The sequence below is a fragment of the Mandrillus leucophaeus genome, unplaced genomic scaffold (assembly GCF_000951045.1).
Source record: "Mandrillus leucophaeus isolate KB7577 unplaced genomic scaffold, Mleu.le_1.0 Scaffold974, whole genome shotgun sequence".
Lineage (NCBI taxonomy): Eukaryota > Metazoa > Chordata > Mammalia > Primates > Cercopithecidae > Mandrillus > Mandrillus leucophaeus.
Window position 1 is genome coordinate 1,321,172 of NW_012110630.1, and position 23,150 is coordinate 1,344,321.

The window sequence follows — 23,150 nt, forward strand, 5'->3', positions numbered from 1 at the left end:
AGCTTTATAAGTTAATAAAGCAGACTTTATTGGGCTTTTTCCAGCTAATGTACAAATGGCCATTAGGTGCATGAAAATATGTTCAGCATCACTAATTGTAAAGAAAATACAAATCAAAAGAGAAAAACCCCAATGAGATATCGTTTCACTGTAGTTTAAATGGCTGTTGTTAAAAAGCCGAAAACAACACATGCTGGTGAAAATGCAGAGAAAAGGGAACTCTTACATACTTCTGATGGATATGTAAATTAGTACAGCCACTATGGTAGACAGTATGGAGGTTCCTCAAAAACTAAAAATAGAACTACCATATGATTCAGAACCACTGGATTATGCATCCAAAAAAAAGGATATCGGTATATCTAAGAGATATCTACACTCCCAAGTTTATTGCAGCATTGTCACAATACCTAGGATAAAGAAACAACCTATATGTCCATCAACAGATGAATATATTTATATTCAAACATTCAGGAAATGTATATATACACAAAAGAATATTATTCAGTCATAAAAAAGAATGAAATCCTGTCATTTGCAACAACACGGATGGAACTGGAGGACATTAATGTTAAGTGACTAGGCATAGAAAGACAAATGTCTCACGTTCTCATTCATATGTGGTAGCTAAAAAAGTTGATCTCATGGAGGTAGAGTGATGGTTACCAGAGGCAGGAATGGGTAAGAGATAGGTGGATGAAAAGAGGTTGTTTCATAGGTACAAAAATAAAGTTAAATGGAAGGAATGCATTCTAGTGTTCAGTAGCGGAGTAGGGAAATTATAATTAACAATCATTTATTGTAAACTTCAAAATAGTTAGAAGATTTGGAGTGTTCCCTAACACAAAGAAATGATAAATGTTTGATGTGATGGATATCCTAATTACCCTGTTTTGTTCATTATACACTGTCCACATGTATCAAAATATCACATGCACCACCATGAATATTTACAATTATTAGTATCAGTTTTAAAAATTGAAAACAAAAATCTTTGAAGATCAGTGTGTGGTTGATGGTAGCATTAAATGTATGTTAGCATGGAATAACTTTTTAAATTATTGTCATTAGGAATATAAAAACATCCTGGTTTTACTTTTTTTTTTTTCTTTTTTAGTTGGCCAAGTGAAATTTGATCCGCCCTTAAGAAAGGAGACAGAACCACATCATGAACTTGTAAGTAGCGTAGCCTTAGAATGTTATCACTGAAAATAAATGTTTTAATTTGTCTCTGTGATGTATTAGTACTGACCAAAAAAGCTAGTCGTTAATATTTTCAAAAACATTTGAGGTCCCAGCCTGGTCAACATAGTAAGACCCTGTCTCTACAAAAAAATTTTAAAACTTAGTTGACATGGCGGTGTGTACTTATAGTCCTAGCTACTTGGAAAGCTAGGGCAGGAGGATCCCTTGAGCCCAGGAATACAAGGTTACAGTGAGCTATGATCGCACCACTGTACTCTAGCCTAGGCGAAAGTGTGAGACCTTGTCTTTAAAAACATAAAATAAAATTTAAAGAAAACTTGTGGGAAACAAAAAGGTAAGTAATTCTCAAATTCATAATAAATAAATCTGTGTTGCTGAATATTTTCAAAATTATTTTAGGAGAAACTAGTTTTACCATCCTCTGATTAAATGTTTTTAATGCTAGCTTTTAATTATTTTTTATTTTTTATTTTTTCTGTTTTTGAGGGGCTTTTTAAAATATGTATCTTTAGAATAAATGCCATGGTTTCCAAACATTAGAGTAGAGTCATATCTGTATAGAGGACTAAAACTTAGGGAGATGAGGCATACATAGTAAATGAAGTTTGTCATTCAAGGCTCGCTATAACTTTATGAATATACTTTGCATGATTCTTTTGTTGTCTTATATACTCCTTTCCAGATAAATGATAATATATTAGATTCAGTCATAAAAGTAAAATACTTTGCAGCTATTTGACATGTTAATATTCTATAGAACAATAAAAAATGAGACATTGGAAAATACAAAATTCTAAAGAAATTATTTTGCCAGAGTTCCATATGATGTCTGTTTCATTTTTTTTATTTGCTAGTTAATAAGAGAAAAAAGTAACTTAATAAGTACTAAGGATTGAAGTAGGAGCTTTCTTATTCAATTTAATGCTTATTTTAGCTCTCTTGACTGAAGCATACAAAGGGAGTCATTAGCCTTTACCTTATAGTTTCTCTAATTCAGTGTACCAGTGTGGAGGAATAGAATGTTAAAGAAAAAGTCTTAAAATGATCATATTGTAATACCAAAGCCTGACATTTATGAAGAGGGGTGGAGAAAATTAAGAAAAAGTAGTCATGATATTTATAAATGCTAATTGTGTTTTGTTAAGGCAGTTTGAGTTTATTGTTTGTTTCCCTTTGTAAGTTGGCATTGCCTGTATTTAAATTCTATACTAATTTAGTAACTGCATTTTAGAGCAAAGTTGTTGCAATGTTGCTTTTTTAGAAGCTGCCTAATACAGTTTGACTTTCCATTTGCCTTAATAAAATTATATTAGCAGGACTTACTTCATTTGTGAAAGTTTCCCTTTGTGAATGTGTGGCTTTTAGTCTAAGCATAAATAACTTGGGTTTCTTGGTCTCTGCTAAACAGCCCGACAGTGATGGTTTTTTGGACAGTTCAGAAGAAATATACTACACTGCAAGATCTAATCTGGTATTTCTCATCTTCTGATTTTCTTTGTCAGCATTGTTTTAGTCTTAATTGTTTTCTTTTAAGATCAAACATTTTGTCCAGTTAAAACATTGTTTTATAAGTTGCTATCATTTAGCAAACTTCCATATATTAAGAATTGTAGCAATTTTTTCCCATAACAAGTTACATATACATATCTACTTATTCAAATATAATGCTGTAGTAATAAATAAACATTACTTGTCTTTTTTATGAAAAATGTTAATGTTTCATTTTCTCATTCATATATTAGGGTTGTTTTTTTTTTTTTTTTAAGAAATGTCATTTCCCTGTAAAAATGTCCAGTTTAATGATGTAACTTGTTTTAATGAACTAGAAACCATCCATCCATATATATATATAAACTATTCATATGTTATATGGTACATATATTCATATGTATTACATATATAATATATATTCATCTATCATATGGCACACACATATATTATTCATATAATATATGGTACATGTATAATTTTTAAAGATAATTTGCTCCTATATTAACAATGAAATCATTCTCAGATGAAGTTTTAATTTTTCAGCATTACTATCATGTCTGATTTCCTTAGGACAAAATTTAGATTATAAAGCATTCCTGAAGTTATAAATACTGTCTTACCATTACATAAGAAAAAATGAGAAATTGATGCGATTAAATATTACATAAATAATAGTTATTAAGTAAATAGTTCTTTTTCTGCTACTGTGGTTGGCAAGAGCCCCAAGTTACCCACATATTTACTCCCAGATTCTACTTTTGACTTTTAAATGGAATTTTCCTTCTCTTTCCTTCCTCTTTACCTTAGTAACATACATCTTTCAATTTGGGTTGGCTTAAATGATTCTTTATGTAAATTTTTTAATCTAGGACCTCTGACATTTATAAAATATAAAAGAGATTTTAGACATAATTTCCCTTCTTTAGGGAGGTTGCTATCCTATTGAACAGAATGTACTTAAACATTCAAACTCTTACCCATGCAACAAAATACATAATGGCTTGCCAAAATTTTGCCAAGTGGCAAGTGTTGGTGAGGGGAAGCTAACATACAGTACGTATTGTAGAGATGAGAGAAGGAGAAGAGCTTTGGGGCCCACGTGGCTTATCTGGCTTCTGGGAGGGACTAAGACTAATGTCAGTATTGTGTAGGAACATTGTAGATTCTTCAGGAAGAAAAGGGACAGATGCTGGCTCTGTTTCATGGGAATTGGAAACAATTGCCAGCACAGAGCACAGGTTTGAGAGATGTCAGACAGACAGCTGAGATTTTGGAATTATACTAATCTGGGATTCCTTTTTAAAAAAGTAGATTTAAATTATCAAAGAGGAAGTGATAGATGAAGCCACAAAATTGCATATGTTCCCCATTGTTAAATCTGAAAAAAGAGTGCAAAAAACTGGTTACCATAGTGGATGATGCCTATGTTTAACATTCAGGTAGAACCAACATTGGAGGTAGGGGAGAAGCAGTTGAAAAGCTAGGAGAGCCAGTAAACGCACTGTCTCAAAAAAAAGAGGGGATGTGTTCAATGGCCTAAAGACACAAAATGTGTGAGAATTGAGAATTAACCCATAGGGCCAAGTGAGATAGAATGTCTGAAGAAAACACAATCGGTGATTGCTGGATTGAAAATGTCTTCAGAATTAGACATCTAGGGTAGAATGACAATTAGTGAAATTTATTGCAGAAATAACACAATTAACATTTTGAATTGATTCTAGTATTTATTAATATCCTCCATGTAGAAAAGATAACAAAACTGGAAACATAATACTTTAAAATTACAGAAATTTGGCCGGGCACGGTGGCTTACGCCTGTAATCCCAGCACTTTGGGAGGCTGAGGCGGGCAGATCACGAGGTCAAGAGATCGAGACCATCCTGGCCAACATGATCAAACCCTGTCTCTACTAAAAATACAAAAAATTAGCTGGGTGTGGTGGCATGTACCTGTAGTCCCAGCTACTTGGGAGACTGACGCAGGAGAATTTGCTTGAACCTGGGAGGTGGAAGTTGCAGTGAGCCAGGATTGTGCCACTGCACTCCAGACTGGCAACAGAGTGAGACTCCATCTTAAAACAAACAAACAAACAAAAAAATTACAAATACTCTTTTCTCTGCCACATGTGGAACTAGCCTAGTAACTTGAATAAATTACCATATTATGGCTTTGTTCCCTGTAACTGCTCCCACCTTCATCCCTGCTCCCTTCCCTGTAATCAGGAGTTTCTTGTGGTACAGGGAAGCAGTTGACAGGGGTCTTGTGACAATGGAGGGATTTAGGGACTGTTAGGATAGTTCTGGCAGAAGAGGATGAATGAAATATTTGTCAGAGTATACAACTTACAAAATCAACCTTAAAGCTCACTCCCAATGGTAACAAAAGCTAACATTTATCTATAGGTTTTTATATACCAGGCATTATTCTAAGCATTTTAAATATATTAGTATTCTTGTTTTACAAATGAGGTGATTTAAAGTGCAAGGAAGCTGAAATTCGTTACTCTTTAGCTAAGAATAGCAGAGCTAGGATTCCTAAGCAGCCTGACTCAGGAATTCAAAACTAAACCACTGTGCTGTATCGCCTCTACCCAACATCATCAGTATATGTTTTTAAAGTAAAAACATACTGGGCCCCCCACCTTTTAAAAATAAATATATATGTCCGATGGTTATGTTTTGTTTCGTTTTTTTTTATTGTGGTAAAATACACGTTACAAAATTTACCATTTTAATACTTATGTCTACAGTCCAGTGGCATTAAGTACATTCACATTGTTACACAGCTGCCACTGCTCTCCATCTTCAGAATGATTTCATTTTCCCAAACTAAAACTCTATACTCATGAAACAATAACTCCACATTCCTTTTTCCCTCCAGCCCCTGGGAGTGAACACTCTGTTTTCTGACTATGAATTTGACTTCTCTAGTTATCTTGTATAAAGCGAAATCATAGCATATTTGTTCTTTTGTGACTGGCTCACTACTTAGCATAATTTCATAGTATCTTCAGGGTTCCTCCGTGTTGCAGCATGCGTCAGAATTTCCTTTTTAAGGCTGAATAATACTCCATTGCATGTAAATACCACCTTCTGTTTATATATTCATCTATTGATGGACAGTGAGCTGCTTTTACCTTTTGGCTATTGTGAATAATGCTGCTATAAACATGGATATACAAATATCTGTTTGAGTCCCTGCTTTCAACTCTTTTGATATGTAACTAGAAATGGACTTGTAGTTCTATCTTTAATTTTTTGAGAAACTGCCATACTACTTTCCACAGCAGCTGCAACATTTTTACATTTCCACCAGCAATGCACATGACTTGTAATTTCTCCACCTCCTCATCAACACTTGTTATTATCCTCTGTTTTGTTTTGTTTTTAACTTTTGATAATAGCTTTCCTAATGGGTATGAAGTAGCCACAGTTATTTCTGTGTTCTAATGTTATCAATTCTAAAATCTTGGCACTATGAACAAGATTTCTTCTCTTACACATGCTTGTGTGACCACTAAAAGCCTGAGGAATCCAAAATGTCTGGCCCTCATCTTAGCTGGCAATTGGCACCAAGGTAAAAACCCTAAATTCCTTTGAGACCAGAAGGAACATTTACCCCTTTAAAGACCTTGCTGCGTAAACATTCCATATTACCCGTGATTTCTGGTTGTTTTAAATGCCAACTGTATTTATTTTATGATTTTGTAAATGAATTTAGAATATTGTATTTCAACTTCTGTGCTATCCAAAAGTGCTCTCGTAAAAAATAAATAAATAAATAAATCAGGTAATTAATATATGAAGCCAGAAGAATAGGGCTCGATTTTTTAGAATTGACAGTATGAGAATTTTTGAAAGATGCCTGAGTTTAAAACAAAAACTCACTGTAAGTTAATTAAAAGAGTTTTGCCCATAACAATAAAAATTGGTTTGTCTGATCAGCAAAATGCTGTCTTCAGATTAAAAGGTTATATTACACATCCATCTTAACTGATGCTATTTTTTTCTAATTTGCATAGTTTTACTGGCTATTTAAGCCCATATACCAATAAAAAAAAATTGAAAGTTAATTCTGTATAAAACACTATGTTGACCCGGCGCGGTAGCTCACGCCTATAATCCCAGCACTTTGGGAGGCCGAGGAGGGCGGATCACTTGAGGTCAGGAGTTTGAGACCAGCCTGGCCAACATGGCAAAACCCTGTCTCTACTGAAAATACAAAAATTAGCTGGGCATGGTGGTGCATGTCTGTAATTCCAGCTACTTGAAAGGCTGAGGCAGAAGAATTTCTTGAACCCAGAAGGCGGAGGTTGCAAGGAGCTGAGAATCACGCCTCTGCACTCCAGCTTGGGCAACAAAGCAAGACTCCATCTCAAAAACAAACAAAAACCCAAAGAACACTATGTTAATGGCTATGGAGAGGAATAAATAAATAGTAACATAATCATTGCTCTGAAGAAGTATATAGTATACCTCACCTTGCCAGTATTCATTTCCGAGCCTGCAGTACAAAAGTCATGTTATTCAATTTTCAGGCTCCTTAATCTGCTTTTGTTAGTCAGAATCCTAACTTAATATTCTGACTCTACTTGCTTTTCTGACTTTTTAAGAAATAAAAAATATTTGAATTATCCTGGATCCATCCCCTCTCTATTTCTATAAATCATCTACTGCATTACAAGGTATCTCACTAACAACCTTATTTGTGCCATAATTTTCTCATTTTTGATGGGAAAATATTTCTCCTGTTCTCTCTTTTTCTTGGTCAAAATATATTGCTCAAGTATTTTTTTCTTTTGTGTTTTTGTAGTGAACTGTATCAATTCTATTGACTTCCTGCTGCTTTCTCATCAGGTATAGACTTAAATCTCCCAAGGGGATTTTTTTAAAACTACAATAAGATGTTTTTGGTCATATGCTTTTCCTTTTCCAGTGCTCCATGTTACATCCTTTGTTCATTTTCAGTTTTCTCACACGAAATAGTCTCCCGTTCATTAAAATGAACTATTGAAATTAGGACTTTGCAACCTAAATAGATATTTTAATTGGGCTAGGATAACGATCTTGAACTTTTAATCTGTACTAGGTTATTGCATGTTTTCAGCTCTTGTTACTTATTTGACTCTACTGTGTAAACATTGTCATTCATTAACAAGTTGACGCCTGATTAGCGCTACTAACTTTTTTTATGCTGGCATACTCAAGTGTTTCTTGTTTAGCTTATAAAGAATGACCATAGGATACCATCGTCTTGGGATAGTTTGAGTGCCTTTCCAAGCATTATTTTGGTAGCATTTTTCTGATATGGAATAACTTCCAAATCCTTTTTGAAAAGCATTTTAGATCAGTCTTTCTTGGACTGCACCAAAGACATGTAATTAACTACTAACTTTGCCCTGGTTTCACTTTTGTTCCTTTCCTTTTTATTTCTTCTCATTTTCCTTATCCGATTTTCTGTCTGAATTCCTGTCAGATAATAGGTGCTCGGTAAACAATGGTTGTATTAAATGAGATTAGAAACGTTTTAGAAGGATTTAAAGTAATATTTTACTTACGGTATTCCTGGCACATTGTTTTAGTTCCATGGTTGCTATAACATAGTTTAGGGAGAAGAAATTGTTAAAGAATGAGCCCCTTTGAATTTCACCTTTCCTGGTAAGACTTGGGACATGACCCATTTAATCATCAGACTTGGATCTATCTACAACTTCTCTCCTGGCCTGAATGTTCTCTATATGAGCCTATACTCAATTTTCTATTAATGTATTGCTTTAGTTATTTTTAGATACTTTTCTTACCTTTCTAAATATACTGCTGATCTCGGTTTTTTTGGGGGGGGGGTGGTTGGGTTTTTTTTAATTAATTTATTTATTTTTTTTGAGATGGAGTCTCTCTCTGTCACCAGGCTGGAGTGCAGTGGCGTGATCTCAGCTCACTGCAACCTCCGCCTCCCGTTCAAGCAATTCTCCTGCCTCAGCCTCCCAGGTAGCTGGGACTACAGGCTCGAGGCACCACGCCCAGCTAATTTTTTGTATTTTTATTAGAGACGAGGTTTCGTCACGTTGGCCAGGATGGTCTCTACCTCCTGACCTCATGATCCACCTGCCTCGGCCTCCCAAAGTGCTAGGATTACAGGCGTGAGCCACCGCACCTGGCCTATTTCCTTTATTTTTAATCATTATTACCAACCTTTTACTTATGTATCAGATGAGCTGAATATTCTACGACACATCTGTGTTTATATAACAGAAGCCATGGCCACTCCACACGAATGTGTGCTTTTGGAAGCTGTCATTTGATTAAAGGCTTAGAGATTATATTGGCTAAAAATGTAGCTGGTCTGATAGAGGGCCCACTTATCCATAGCTGAAGAAAACAAATTTTGTGTTTGTTTAACTTAATACTTCTCTTTACTGAATACTGCAGTTTAAGGATTCAGTAGTAAAGTCATGACCACTTAAACTGTGCAGTTTTGTGGTAACAATGATTTTATCTTATTAAGATATATCATTACAAATTAAAGAGTACAGATGTCCTTTTTCATTAGAATTTCGTGTGATACCAGTGTGACAGTCAACTAATCTTTTTTATGATGTGTTATCTTTTCTGACACTGATAAGAACACTTACTGTTATGCCTGGAAGAACACAAATATTGAAGAAGACAAATTTGAGTCTTGTCTAAACCAGGATTTTGATTTTAATTTTCATCAGATATTTTTTTGACAGATCTTGGAATATTTAAATTTTAAAGTGCTTTTCTCTTAAATGTAATGTATTGCTTAAAATCCTTATATTCTGAGGCTTAGTATTTTTTGTGATTTAGAATTAGCTTTATGTGTGTTGAGGCTGAAGTTTTATTTATGGGAAAATAAACAGTTGGCATTTGAACAAGCATTTATTTATGGTGCAGTCAGTTTGTGCCAGGAACAATGCTAGACCATAGGCTGTAAGGAAAGAAGATAGATTTGATCATTTCCCATTGTTTAAGGAGCTCACTTTTACAAACATGTAAATAGATTAAAATGCAGCGTAAGTGCTAGAGGAGCCCTGTGTGTTGAATGCTGTGGAGACTTGGAGAAGGCTGCAGATAATCTTCCCTGGCAGTCTTGGAAGGCAGCTACTCCAGGGTGACTTTTGTGTTAAGCCCTAGGGTGACTTTTGTGTTAAGCCCTGATCATGAATCTGAGAATATCTTGTAAAAGTAAAAAGCACTTTAAATACGCTATATTCCAATGTAAATAAGATTCATTTTTAAAATGTCAAATATTCCCCCTTAATGGTTAAAACAGTGCGTAGATTACAGTGACTCTTTAAGAAGGGGACAAAAGGCAGCTTTACTTCATGCTTTTCATGGTTGTTGGAAAGCAGGTTTCTTTTTCTCAAGAAGGCATTTGAGTTGAGCATGTGTACTGTTCGTCCTTTTACATGTTAATTCTTAACACTCTATAACCCACAGCATTAAGTCGGAAAGTGTTTAAATAGTTGAGGAACTGCCTTAATACTCATTTGAAGTTTTGCTTTTATACTCTTAACAAATTGTTAAAAGTCCTTCAATACAGTGTATAATATTGTACAAGTTCATATATGTAATTTACTTTTAAAATAACACCCAATTTTATATTTTAAAAAATTATTACCTACCTGAAATAGCAGTAGAAATATGTGAATGTGTATATATACATAATTATTTTAGATACTATATACAAAGTAAACCAAGATTTTTGTTGCTTATTCACTTCTCTGAACATTTTTGCTTCATTATAACTGGAGAATAAACACCTTATTTGAGCTTTTTTCTTTCTAAAAACTGATTTTTCCAAAAGTTAAAGTAACAGTAACCAAAAATGAAACTTTGCATATATTATTCAGAAAAATTCCAAGAAAAACACTCAAATAATAAAATACTTAAATCAGGACTATGAACTCATGAAATCCTTCTTTTTTAAGAATGTATAGCAATACAGATTTATTTGGGGGTCTGGGGCTTGTCCTTTAAAAATAATATATATTAATGTATCATGGTATGTGATATACTACTACTGTGCTAAATATTTTATTTTGTACTATTAGGATCTGCAACTGGAATATGGACAAGGACACCAAGGTAGTTACTTTTTAGGTGCAAACAAGTAAGTAAAGTTCTTTTAAAACTAAATTCAAGAATGATTAAGTTGTCTTTAATATTGTATTTTAATATTTAAGGTAGAAAATTGTATTAGGCTGGTAGATATATTTTACAATATGCATTTAATGTTTTTCCATTGCTTCCTTGCTCATTATTTAGTTAATAGTTGTCACAATGGGAAGCATCAACATAATTTTTTTATATCAAGCTGCTTTGCTGATCTTGTATGTTAGAGAAAAACCACGTGTATTGCCACTGAAGGCAGATATATGTTTTAGCAATTTATTTCTAAACTTGATCTGTTTATTTCTTATAAAACTTGCTTTGATACATCTCTTAAGATGGGTTGGTCACTAAAAACAGCTGGAATTATTCATACAACTTAGAAATCTTAACTTTTTGGCTATACTGCTTTTTTAAAGTAAGATAGTAGTTAAAATGTGTGTCTGAATTCTTAAAAGTTACCAATCTATGCAGTAAATAAATTCAACAGTTATTTAATGCCTCTTCTACACCAGGCACTATCTAGTTGATAGAGGCACACAGGTTAAAAGGCAGCTTACAGACATTAACAATTTAAATTGTTCATTTGCCAGGTATGACGGGAGACAGAACTTTGCTATTCCTCTTAGAGTCTCATTTTCTAAGTTTGTGGATAAATTATCATAAAAACTAATTTCTAAGGGAATATAATTTAAATTACCAAGATCTTCCAGCAATGCATATATTATTTTAATAATCAGAACAACTTAAAATTTCATTTTTCTTTTTTTGAAGCAGGCAAGTCTCACTCTGTTGCCCAGGCGAGAGTGCAGTGATGTAATCTCGGCTCACTGCAACCTCCACCTCCCAGGTTCAAGTGATTCTCACGCCCCAGCCTCCCAGTAGCTGGGACTACAAGCGCCCACCACCATGCCAAGCTAATTTTTTGTATTTTTGTAGAGCCTGGGTTTCACCATGTTGGCCAGGCTGGTCTCAAACTCCTGGCCTCAAGTGATGCATCAGCCTCAGCCTCCCAGAAGGTGCTAAGATTACAGGTGTGAGCCACCATGCCTCGCAAAATTTCAAAATATTATTTCAGTTGCATTAGAGAGTTGAGACATATATATTCCCATATTTTAAGTTAAGCAGTTGAGAAATAGTAACTAAAGACAAATAGCTTAGTTTTAACGGTAATAATGCAAAATCATGTGGTTTTTTTTTTAATAAACTAAATACCAAATGTTTAATTTTTTACTTAAATATACTATCCTTTCCTAACACAGAGAAAAGGCTTTAATAACAACCTAGAGAAATATATTAGTTTTTATTTAAACCGAACTTCAGTTAAATACTATCAGAATTTTTTAAATATTATTAGCTTTGATACTATTATTAAGTCATTATTATTATTAGCATTTATGTTTTTTAAATGGAAAATAAGTGTAAAATTTTCTTGGTAGAAAAATGAAATTTTACCTAAATAGTAGCTATTTGTGATTTATAAATTGTCTTAGTTTGTTGGTGAAAAACAAAGGAAAGTTTGTCTCATAGTGGATTAGCAAATAAAAAAGTTTTTGAAGTGTTTTTATGTTCTTTTCTCTAAATATGAGGTCACTAATTTTAAGGACCTTGTTAGCAAATTTTAGTGTATTTTAAGAGACTGAAAAATTTGGGAAAATATTTTTTACCTTTTTTGATTCATTTTAAATATATTTTTAAAATTTGTACATGTAAAGTACAAAAAAAAAAAAATGTAGCCCCTCACTAAATGCTTTTCCAGATTCCTTAGTTCCCATTGTCTGATTTCTGATTGTTAGACATTTTCATAGTGTATAGTTATTTTGGCTAGGTAAAATGTTAATAATTTGCCCAACCTTCATTTTTTGATTAATTGGATCCCTGCTTAAGGAACTGTATTCTATATAACGAACCCTTGGCAAGGTAGGTTGGCCAAAAGTTTGCTCTTGGGCTGTGTTTTGTGTGTAGGTTTAGACATACATGTGACATGAGCATGGATGTAGCACTTCTCTTACTGTATTGATATGTCTACTTTATTCTTGTGATTAGGCAGTGTTTTAAAAAAAGGTATTTCCTGCTTTCTCCATAGGTGATCAGGCAGACAGATTTCCATTGATGGGTTTCTACCTATTCCAGACCATGCAGGAACTATGTAATTAGAATTGTTAACATAGGACTTTTCTTTTTCTAACAAGAAGCATATGTATTTTGACTTACACTTACTTGTCTCCTTTTCTTTGGAATTCTAATCTCACTAAGGTCAGCTTTTCTGATAATTTATTTAAAACCAACAAAATACTATTTTTAAAAGAAAACACTAGGCCGGGAACGGTGACTCATGCTTTTAATCCCAGCACTTTGGGAGGCTGAGGCGAGTGGATCACCTGAGGTCAGGAGATTAAGACCAGCCTGGCCAACATGGCGAAACCCCGTCTCTACTAAAAATACAAAAATTACCTGGACATGGTGGCACATACCTGAGGTCCCAGCTACTCGGGAGGCTGAGGCAGGGGAATCACTTGAACCCAGGAGGCAGCAGTTGCAGTGAGCCGAGATTGTGCCATTGCACTCTAGCCTGGGAGACAAGAGTGAAACGCCATCTCAAAAAAAAAAAGAAAAGAAAAGAAAACATTAAATTATTTATGTTTTGTTTTAATTTAGGGCAAAAAATGTTGAAGGTAAATTTTCTTCTAATAAGTAATAGTTAAAAGAGTACATTGAATTACACAATTCCTGGCACAGTTGAGTATAGCAGTAGTAAATGCCAGATGGGTTTTCGTATAAACTACATGACTTTGAGAAATTTACCTCTATTATTGCTAGTAAAATGGATAATATAATAGTACCTGCCTCATAGGGTGCTAAGGATGAAATGGAATAATCACTATAAAGCATTTAGCACATTTAGGACTTAGTAAATACTTATTAGTTGCCTTTATTTATGGTAGTTATTCAGTAAATAATTGTTGATTGTATGAACAAGTAGATAATATGAGTGAATAAAACTGCTCTTTAATTTTAGAGAAATAGGGCTTTTTTGTTTGTTTGTTTGAAATGTAATCGGGACAGTACTTACAGATTGGGGACAGTTAGACAGTTTTGAAAGATGTTAATAACCTGCAGACTGATTCCTTAGCTAATGAGAATATGCTGAGTAGTTTGGTGGTCGTTTTAGACCTCTCCCATATCTGTTTGTACATTGTCTCATTTTTAACCTTTTCATCAAAATTTCTTACTCATTTTAGATTGACTTAGAATTCAGCATCTGAAAGCGTTGTTTTTGTTCTGCTTTGTTTTGTTCTTTACTTTCTAAAACTTCCATAAGAGAAGAATTCAAGTGGACTAGTGAATAGTGACATTGTTTATTGTGTAACACTCAATCTTGGTGAATAAATCAGTATCACATTTTCTCCAGTGCTCTCAAGATGCAATATTTACTGTAAACAGACTTTTTAGCAAATTTAGCCATATTTCATTTTCTCTTTTATAAAGCCTAAAAAGTAAATCATGCATCCTACTTTTCATTAAGACTGTATTAATTCTATAATTTCTTTAATAAAATATCTTAACACATAATGAAGATTTATAGGTGAATGGATTAAAATGTACATATGAATCCCTGGGCCATGGGCTATCTTCTTTTTCATATTCACTTACTCAACCATTCAACTATTGTTTTATTGTTAGAGAACTCCCAGGAAGATTCTTTTTAAAAAAGTGAAATGCTGGCCGGGCGTGGTGGCTCACAGCTTATGCCTGTAATCCCAACACTTTGGGAAGCTGAGGCAGGTAGATCACTTGAGGCCAGGAGTTCAAGACCAGCCTGGGCATATAGTGAGACTCCCTGTTTACTGAAAATACAAAAATTAGCCAGGCATGGTGGTGCGCACCTGTAATCCCAGCTACTCGGGAGGCTGAGGCACGAGAATTGCTTGAACCTGGGAGGTGGAGGTTGCAGTGAGCCAAGATCACACCACTGCACTCCAGCCTGGACAAAAAAAGTGAGACTCCATCTCAAAAAAAGGAAATAAAGTGGAATGCAGTATAAATCCAAATAAATATGGTATATTTTAAATTATCATCGTATATTCAAATCCTAATATTTTCTATTGTAAAAAGAAATATCTCAAAAAAGATTGTCATGTGCTTAACAAAAAAGTATTTTTTCACATTTAAAATTACATAAAAGCCCACTGTACAGTTCAGAGGTACTATGTTTAATTTGGTAAAATAGTTTAAAGCAGCACTTCTCAAATATTTGGTCTCATGTTTTTTTACAGTGTTTAAAATTATTGAGGATTCCAAAGAGCTTTTGTTTATAGGGGTTATAACATCAATATTTATAGTATTAGAAATTAAACTTAGAACTTTTCAAAATGTTAATATATTTTTTAAATAGTAATATTATTTGTTATAAATAACATACTTTTTTGTGTGTGTTTAAAAAAAAATCTTCATTCTTAAGGACCAGTTCAAATGCCACGTCTTTACAGTGGTTTGTTGTAACACCACTGATTTCTCTCCTGAGACTCAGAGGCAACGAATGATTGCCATAAAAGGTTTTATTATATATGTCCGTACACTGCAGCACAGTTTTTGTTGAGGTCCACTGATAACACTTTTTATGAAAAAAATAGCTATTTTTTATGAAACAAAATATTAGTAAGAAAAGTAGCATTGTTTTACTTCTTTTTTTTTTTTTTTCAAGTCTTCTTAATAGAAGACAGCTAAATTCTTATGTCTGCTACTGCATTTAATCTGTTGTGGTATCACATATCTTGTAGTCGCTGGAAAACTCCAGTGTATACTCATGAGAAAATAAGAGCAACAAAGGTATTACATATTGTGAAAATAGTTTGGACCTTGCAGACCCCTACAGGAGACTAAGAGACCCCAGGATTTTTATAACCACAATTTGAGAACTGCTAGTTTAAGGAAATGTTACTTAGACAATAATAATAAAGAAAATAACTAATCAAGTCCCAACTCTGCCCTAAATTACCTTTCTAAGCACTTTACTACATTATTTCAGTAGATCTTCTGACAGCCACTTTGGAATAAGTACTGAGGTGATTTCCACTTTACATAGCTGCAAACCGAAGCATAGAGAAATCAGAGTAACTTATCCAGTGCCGTATCCTGTGGTGGTGAAGGCAGGATTCAGATTCAGACCATCTTGGCTTTGAAGCCTGTCTTCATTTTGCTCTACTGCCTCTAGACAGAAGCTCCTGCTTTCTTAGAGTTGGCCCTTGGAGAACTTTGTGAATAAGATAATATTTGACTACAGTACCTCACTTTTTGTATCTCCATAATAGGGCTTGCAATTAGTTTATGGTTTTCTTATAGGATTTACCACTCTGGAGTCATAAGTTTGTCATTTTTTAAAATTTAAATTGTTAATCTGGGCTAATTAAAATATTGATGCCTAAAAACTATTCTATTAATTACTTACAGTAGATAACCATACCTTTCAGTTTCTCTAGTTTTATGTTTTGTAATTTTAAGGGCAGTTTTTCCTGATGTGTATTAGGAGGGAAAATGATTAAAAGGTGCTACCTTATAACTTTTAGGGAGAGTAAAATTTTTGCTGACTCACTTTTATCCCAGTAGTGTATTAGTAACTATATTTATCTTCCCTATTAGCTCTGAGAAGTCTATTGAGTCTTTATGCTTGAAGAGTGTAATTTAGGAGGTGTGCTGCATGAACTTGCAGTGAAAAGAAGTAAGGGAACTTCAGGAATGCCATAAGTTCTCTCTTACATTCCTGAAAATTAAAGTTTTGTATACTGCTCCTAATGGTAAAATCCTCGACCTGGTCTGATACAGGCTTAGTCTCCCAAAAGTGTAAATGTGTTTGCCCGTGCACCACTGGAGAACAAATCCTTCAGGTAAGTGAGTGTCTTCCGTGAAGGCAAAGTGCTACTACATTCATGTATTCACATCACATGCATGCATGCTTCTGCAGAGAGATCCAACATGGTGAGTTTCATTTTGTAGGATTGCCTGAGAGCATGATGTTATTTTAAAGTGTGTCACCTTCCTTATTTTAAGAAAAAGAAAAGTGTATGTAATTTCAGGTGTCAGGTATAACATTCCAGGTAAAATTTGAATCCTGGAAACTCCTGACTATGACCCTGCAATTATTGTTTTGTCAGTACTGTTGTGACATTCCATGGTGAGTTGTCTTCTGTTTGAATTGGTATTTTTCAATAAATATTAGGATTTCTTTTGTTCATTTAAAATACATATATAAAGACATTAGCAACAGGAAAATAGAGGTCTCTCATTCAATATAACTTGATGTTTTATGGTTGCTGAGGTGATCACTAGCAAATTTTCAGTAAACGGTAAAAAGTAATCATTCAAAAAATGTGTGGATAAGTTTAAAGTGATACACATTCGATATTCCTTTGATAACTTACTCACATTATTTTTATTTTTGTTTTTTCTTTTAAGGAGTCTTCTCAAGTCTGTTGAAGAAGAGTTGCATCAGCGGTAATTTTAATTTTTAATCCTAAAGTACTTTATGTCACAGACAAGTAAAGGCAGTTTGCCCCCTTCTCTGTTATGTAGCCTATTTGTTTGAGTTGTCTTTGTTTTTCTTTAATACAGATAGGGGCTTGCTCTGTTGCCCAGGCTGGATTGCAGTGGTGTGATCATAGCTCACTGCAGCCTTGAACTCCTGGGCTCAAGCGGTCTTTCCACCTCAGCATCCCAAGTAACTGACATCACGATCCACTGCTCCCAGTTCCTTGTTTTAATTCTGAATCTATCCTATCCTATAAAGATGTAGAAATAAAATTTTATCTTATGGTAGCTTTTCCTGCATTTTCTAAAATTTCTTCTTACGCTGTTTTGGTAAAATCCGTTTAATAACAATGACATTATTCTTTTTATTTAGAGGACACGTGGCACATTTAGAAGATGATGAAGGAGATGATGATGAATCTAAACAGTAAGTTCTGTCTCTGTTTTTGGTAAAAAGAAAAGGTGTCATTTGACCTGATTTCATCCATCTGGCAGCTTAATATTGATGGAAATTTTAATATAATTAGTAACACAGTATCGTGGGTTGTACCTCAGTTTCTTTCCTTTTTTCTATTCTAGTTATATTAGCTTGGGCTGACATAACAAAATACCATAGACTTAGACAACAGAAATTTATTTCTCACAGTTCTGGAGGTGGGAAGTTCAAGATCAAGGTACCAACCAACTTGGTGAGGGCTCCCTTCTATGCTTGCAGACAGCCGTCTTCTGGCCACGTCTTGACATGGCCTTTCCTCGGTGTATGCACATGGTGGGATCAGGGGTAAGAGTGGTCTCTCACCCTCTTTTTGTAAGATCACCAGTCCCATGGGATTAGGACCCCACTGTTACAACCTCATTTAAGCTTAATTACTTCCTAAAAACCCATCTCTAAATATAGTCACATTGTGGGTTAGGACTTCAATATGTGAATTTTATAGTGACACATTTCAGTCCATTTTTTCCAAAGAACTTCAGAAAAAAACTAACAAGGACAGTAATTTTTTATTGTAGATTTCTTAGTAATTGATAGCTGCTGCAACTTCACTGCAACTACAAAGAAGCTTTTTATAATTTGATTAAATTTTGTCTGCTATATTTCAAATGAACAAATACTTTGGATATAAATATATAGTTTTAGAGGAGGAATATTTTTACTGTTATGTATGCATTGATGTTTACTTTTTTGTTTTGTGTTTTTTTAAATAAAGATGCAGTTTCTTGGTAAAATGATAAGAGCGCTTGACTAGCAGTTGAGGACATAGGTTTTCCTTTTCACTTCACTACTCTGTGATCTTGAGTAAAGTTACATAACCTTTCTAGGCCTTGAAATCCTCATCTGAGAAATTTGTGCTTCATCATAGTACAATTTTTTTCTTTCTTTCTTTTGAGACAGGGCCTTGCTTGCTCTATGACCCACCTGGAGTGCAGTGGTGTGATCTTGGCTCATTGCAGCCTTGACCTCCTGGCTCAAGCAGTCCTCCCACCTCAGCCACCTAAGTAGCTGGGACTGCACCTCCACACTTCCTAATTTTTTATTTTATTTTTTTGTAGAGATGAGTTTCCACCATGTTACCCAGGCTGGGCAGGAACTCCTGAGCTCAAGTGATCTGCTCACCTCAGCCTCCTAGAGTGCTGGGATTACAGGCATGAGCCACTGTGACCAGCCTCTTGCTATTTCTAAAACTGATCCTGAGTTATAATGAATCCTAACTTCGATCACAGTCTGCTTATAATTTCATAAAGCATATATATGGTTTTTGATGAGCTTCACTGAAGATGTTTCATATCTAACAGTAGCAAAAATGAAGTTTACAATGTGATATATTTTATACCGTATCATTTGTTTCATAAGCCAGATGTGGCTTATGTTCTTAATTATTTACCTTTCAGTTGATATAAACTGGAATTATAATTATATTTTCCAGTTTTAATTACAGTATAGTACTTGGAACCAAAAAAGTGTATTACCCAATTACTTCTTTTTAAATTAAATTTAATTATTTTAACTGAAATAATTATAATACAAATTTATGGGGTACATACTAACGTTTTGATACATATAATGTAGTGATCTCTTCAGGGTAATTAACATATCCGTCATCTCAAACATTTATCATTTCTTTGTGTTGGGAACATTCAATATCCTCCCTCTTGCTATTTGAAACTAAATAATACATTATTGGTTGGTTTGGTTTTGTTTTTGAGAGAGTCTTGCCCTGTTGCCCAGGCTGGAGTGCAGTGGCGCGATCTTGGCTCACTGCATGCAAGCTCTGCCTCCCAGGTTCACGCCATTCTCCTGCTGGGACTACAGGCACCCGCCACCAAGCCCGGCTAATTTTTTTGCATTTTTAGTAGAGACGGTGTTTCACTGTGTTAGCCAGGATGGTCTTGATTTCCTGACCTCATGATCTGCCCGCATCGGCCTCCCAAAGTGCTGAGATTACAGGCATGAGCCACCACTCCTGGCCCATTATTATTAACTATAGTCATCCTACAGTGGTATAAGAGAGTAGTACTTATTATTCCTCTTACATAACTGTAATTTTGTATACTTTAACAAATCTCTCCCTTTCCTCCCCTTTTCCTTGCCCTTCCCAGTTCCTAGTATCCTCTGTTCTGCTTTTCACTTCTATGAGATCAACTTTTTTTTTTTTTAGCTTCCACATGAGTAAGAATATGCAGTGTTTAACTTTCTATTTTGGCTTATTTCACTTAACATAATGTCCTCCAGTTCCCAGTTACTTCTGAATAATACCTCTAGCAACATTTCACAAAATACTTTAGAAGAAACTTACAATCTTTGAAAATGATATTTGTGCAGTTTTTTTCTGTGTCTTTGAAAAAATTATTATATTTTAGGATTGATACATTTGTAAGAAAAAATTATTATATTTTAGGATTGATTCATTTGTAAGAAAAAATTATTATATTTTAGGATTGATTCATTTGTAAAATGAGTAGTTCTGATTCTAAACTTTTCTGTTTTTAGTTCAACTCTGAAAGCAAAAGTTCCACCTCCTTTGCCACCAAAGGTAGACAGATTTATTTTTCAATTTGATATATGTGTATGTGTTATTGTTCTGCCAATTTAATACTTTGTTGAGAGTTTTTCTAACTTTTCATTTGTGATCCACAAAGAAAAATTGTGAAGTTGATATAAGTCAATGATTTTTTATTGTATTTGTCTCTTTTTATAATGCCCAACTTATATTTAGTGTTCATTCTTTTGTTTTTTTTTTTTTTTTTTTGAGACAGAGTCTCGCTCTGACACCCAGGCTGGAGTACAGTGGCATGATCTCGGTTCACTGCAGCCTCCTCCTCTCGGGTTCAAGCAATTCTCCTGCCTCAGCCTCCCCAGTAGCTGGGATTACAGGCACGCACCACCACGTCCAGCTAAAGTTTTGTATTTTTTAGTAGAGACTGGGTTTTGCCATGTTGACCAGGCTGGGCTCAAACTCCTGACCTCAGGTGATCTGCTTGCGTTGGCCTCCCAAAGTGCTGGAATTACAGGCATGAGCCACTGTGCCTGGCCTTATTTAATGTTCATTCTAAGTAACAAGTCCTAGGAATTTACACTGAAAATGATTGTATTAATGGATTAGCGTTACTTGACTTGGGTTAGAAAACTCACATTTCTTATAAGATTGTTTTTCTCAAAATCTGCAATCTGTTCCTGACATCTAAGAATAAATATAGTAATTTATCATCATAGATACTTAATTTTCAAAAGATAATTTTAAATTAAAAATACAAAATAGTACAACAATTTTAAAATACTTTTTAACAACAAAATTATTTTTGCAAACAACACCATTCTAAAATAGTGATTTCAACTGATGGGTTGTTTTTTAAAAGGTAAAATGAGCTAATATATATTTTATTTTATAAGTTCATATGCATAGCAAATTTTAATTATAATATGAGCTGCTTTAAAGTTTAAAATCAGAGTGTTACAAATGAGAGTTGGAGTCTTACCAGTCTTGTCATTCAGTTTATTACTATTTTTATTTATTTACATTTTATGCAATTGAGAAAATCCTGATTCATACAGGTAAATAATGCTGTACTTGCTTGTTTAGTTTTATCATAGCAGAAGTAAAGAGATCTGAATTTCAAAGAAATAAGTGCTGAACAATAATAAGAGACACATTATAAATTTTCCAAACGTCAGCCAACTGTAGGTTTTTCCATTGTTTGTACAAAAAGTATCTCAGGCATCCCATATTGCTGTGTTGATATTCTCCAACATGATAACATTTTAATTGGTATCCTCTCATGCACCTGGTCTGAAAGATTAAGCATTACCATAAAGACATTGAGTCACCTAAGAGACAGCTTAGATTAGACAGTTGATAAGGTGCTGAACTTTGACTAGCTTGAATATTTAAAATAAAGAGATTCATTTAAATTGAAGGAGATAAGAGAGACTGAAATATTTTTATGTGGCTAGTCTAAGTGGGGAGACTTATGAGGAATTAATAAAAAAGTCGACTTAGAGGCCCTATTATTTGCACAGCAGCAAAACCTGAGATGTACACATTTTAGTGTACATTTTTAGAATATGTTTACAACAATAAGGTAATCTGAATTGGATGGTTGAGTAACCTTTAAACTCATCTGGTAAACCTCTAATGTATAGTAGAAATAGTTTGAAAGCTTCTGACATATAATAGTATTTACTTTAGGAAAATAATTTGATGTTTCAACATTGGTCTCTTTTTCTATATTATTTCAGCCTAAGTCTATCTTCATACCACAGGAAATGCATTCTACTGAGGATGAAAATCAAGGAACAATCAAGAGATGTCCCATGTCAGGGAGCCCAGCAAAGCCATCCCAAGTTCCACCTAGACCACCACCTCCCAGATTACCCCCTCAAAAACCTGTTGCCTTAGGTAATGGTGGAGGATGACAGCAAATACGTTACCAGGTTTTCATACTATGGTGGGGGGGGAAATGGAGGAAAACTTTCTTTTAAGATATTATTTGAAATTCTTTTGGTGGAGGAGTGAAGGAAAGCAATGGCTATGGAGATGTTTTCTGCTTTTTGCCTACTGGCTTAAAGTGTTTTTGTGACAGGATTCCCTATGACACAGTCTGAGATACTTTGTCCTCATCTCTCATTTCGTATTTAGCCTTCTCTCTTCTAGAGACTGGTTCACTGTTCATTTAGCTACAGTGTGGAAACAATGCAAATTAAACTGTGAACAAACACGGAAAATGTGTTTTGTGTCTAGGTTACTTTTGTTTTACAAGAGAGTACCTTGTCTAACTCCTTAATTCATTTAATCATTTCTAAAAAAGTAATTGGTATTATTTGCTAGGTGTTTGCCTCCAAATTAATACTAGAAGGAGCTATTTTAACACTGTAAAGACTCCTCTGTGTTTATCCAGAAGAAGCAATTTTTAAAAAGAGCAACTAGCCCGGGCACAGTGGCTCACACCTGTAATCCCAGCACTTTGGGAGGCCGAGGCAGGTGGATCACCTGAGGTCAAGAGTTTGAGACCAGCCTGACCAACATGGTGAAACCGCATCTCTACTAAAAAAAAATACAGAATTACCTGGGTATGGTAGCGCCTGCCTGTAATCCCAGCTACTTGGGTGACTAAGGCAGGAGAATTGCTTGCTTGAACCTCGGTGGCAAAGTTTGCACTGAGCCAAGATCATGCCATTGTACTCGAGCCTGGGTGATAAGAGAGAAACTCCTTCTCAAAAAAAAAAAAAAAAAAAGAAAGAAAAGGGACTCTTTTTTTCTGGATTCCAGGCAGGAGAATTGCTTGCTTGAACCTCGG

General features: G+C 34.4%; 1 protein-coding gene across 2 annotated transcripts in view; it reads left to right on the plus strand.

Moving 5' to 3' along the window:
* Window positions 1-23,150, plus strand: part of MAP4K3 (mitogen-activated protein kinase kinase kinase kinase 3) — a 135,279-nt gene that overhangs the window by 74,699 nt on the left and 37,430 nt on the right. The window contains exons 13-19 of one of the 2 annotated variants that reach the window (XM_011970802.1): window positions 1,118-1,176; window positions 2,615-2,677; window positions 10,775-10,833; window positions 17,286-17,324; window positions 17,731-17,784; window positions 20,347-20,389; window positions 22,093-22,252. In XM_011970802.1, the coding sequence (XP_011826192.1) occupies window positions 1,118-1,176; window positions 2,615-2,677; window positions 10,775-10,833; window positions 17,286-17,324; window positions 17,731-17,784; window positions 20,347-20,389; window positions 22,093-22,252 (477 nt within the window). The remainder of the gene's footprint in view (window positions 1-1,117; window positions 1,177-2,614; window positions 2,678-10,774; window positions 10,834-17,285; window positions 17,325-17,730; window positions 17,785-20,346; window positions 20,390-22,092; window positions 22,253-23,150) is intronic. The other variant, XM_011970803.1, reaches the window with a different exon arrangement.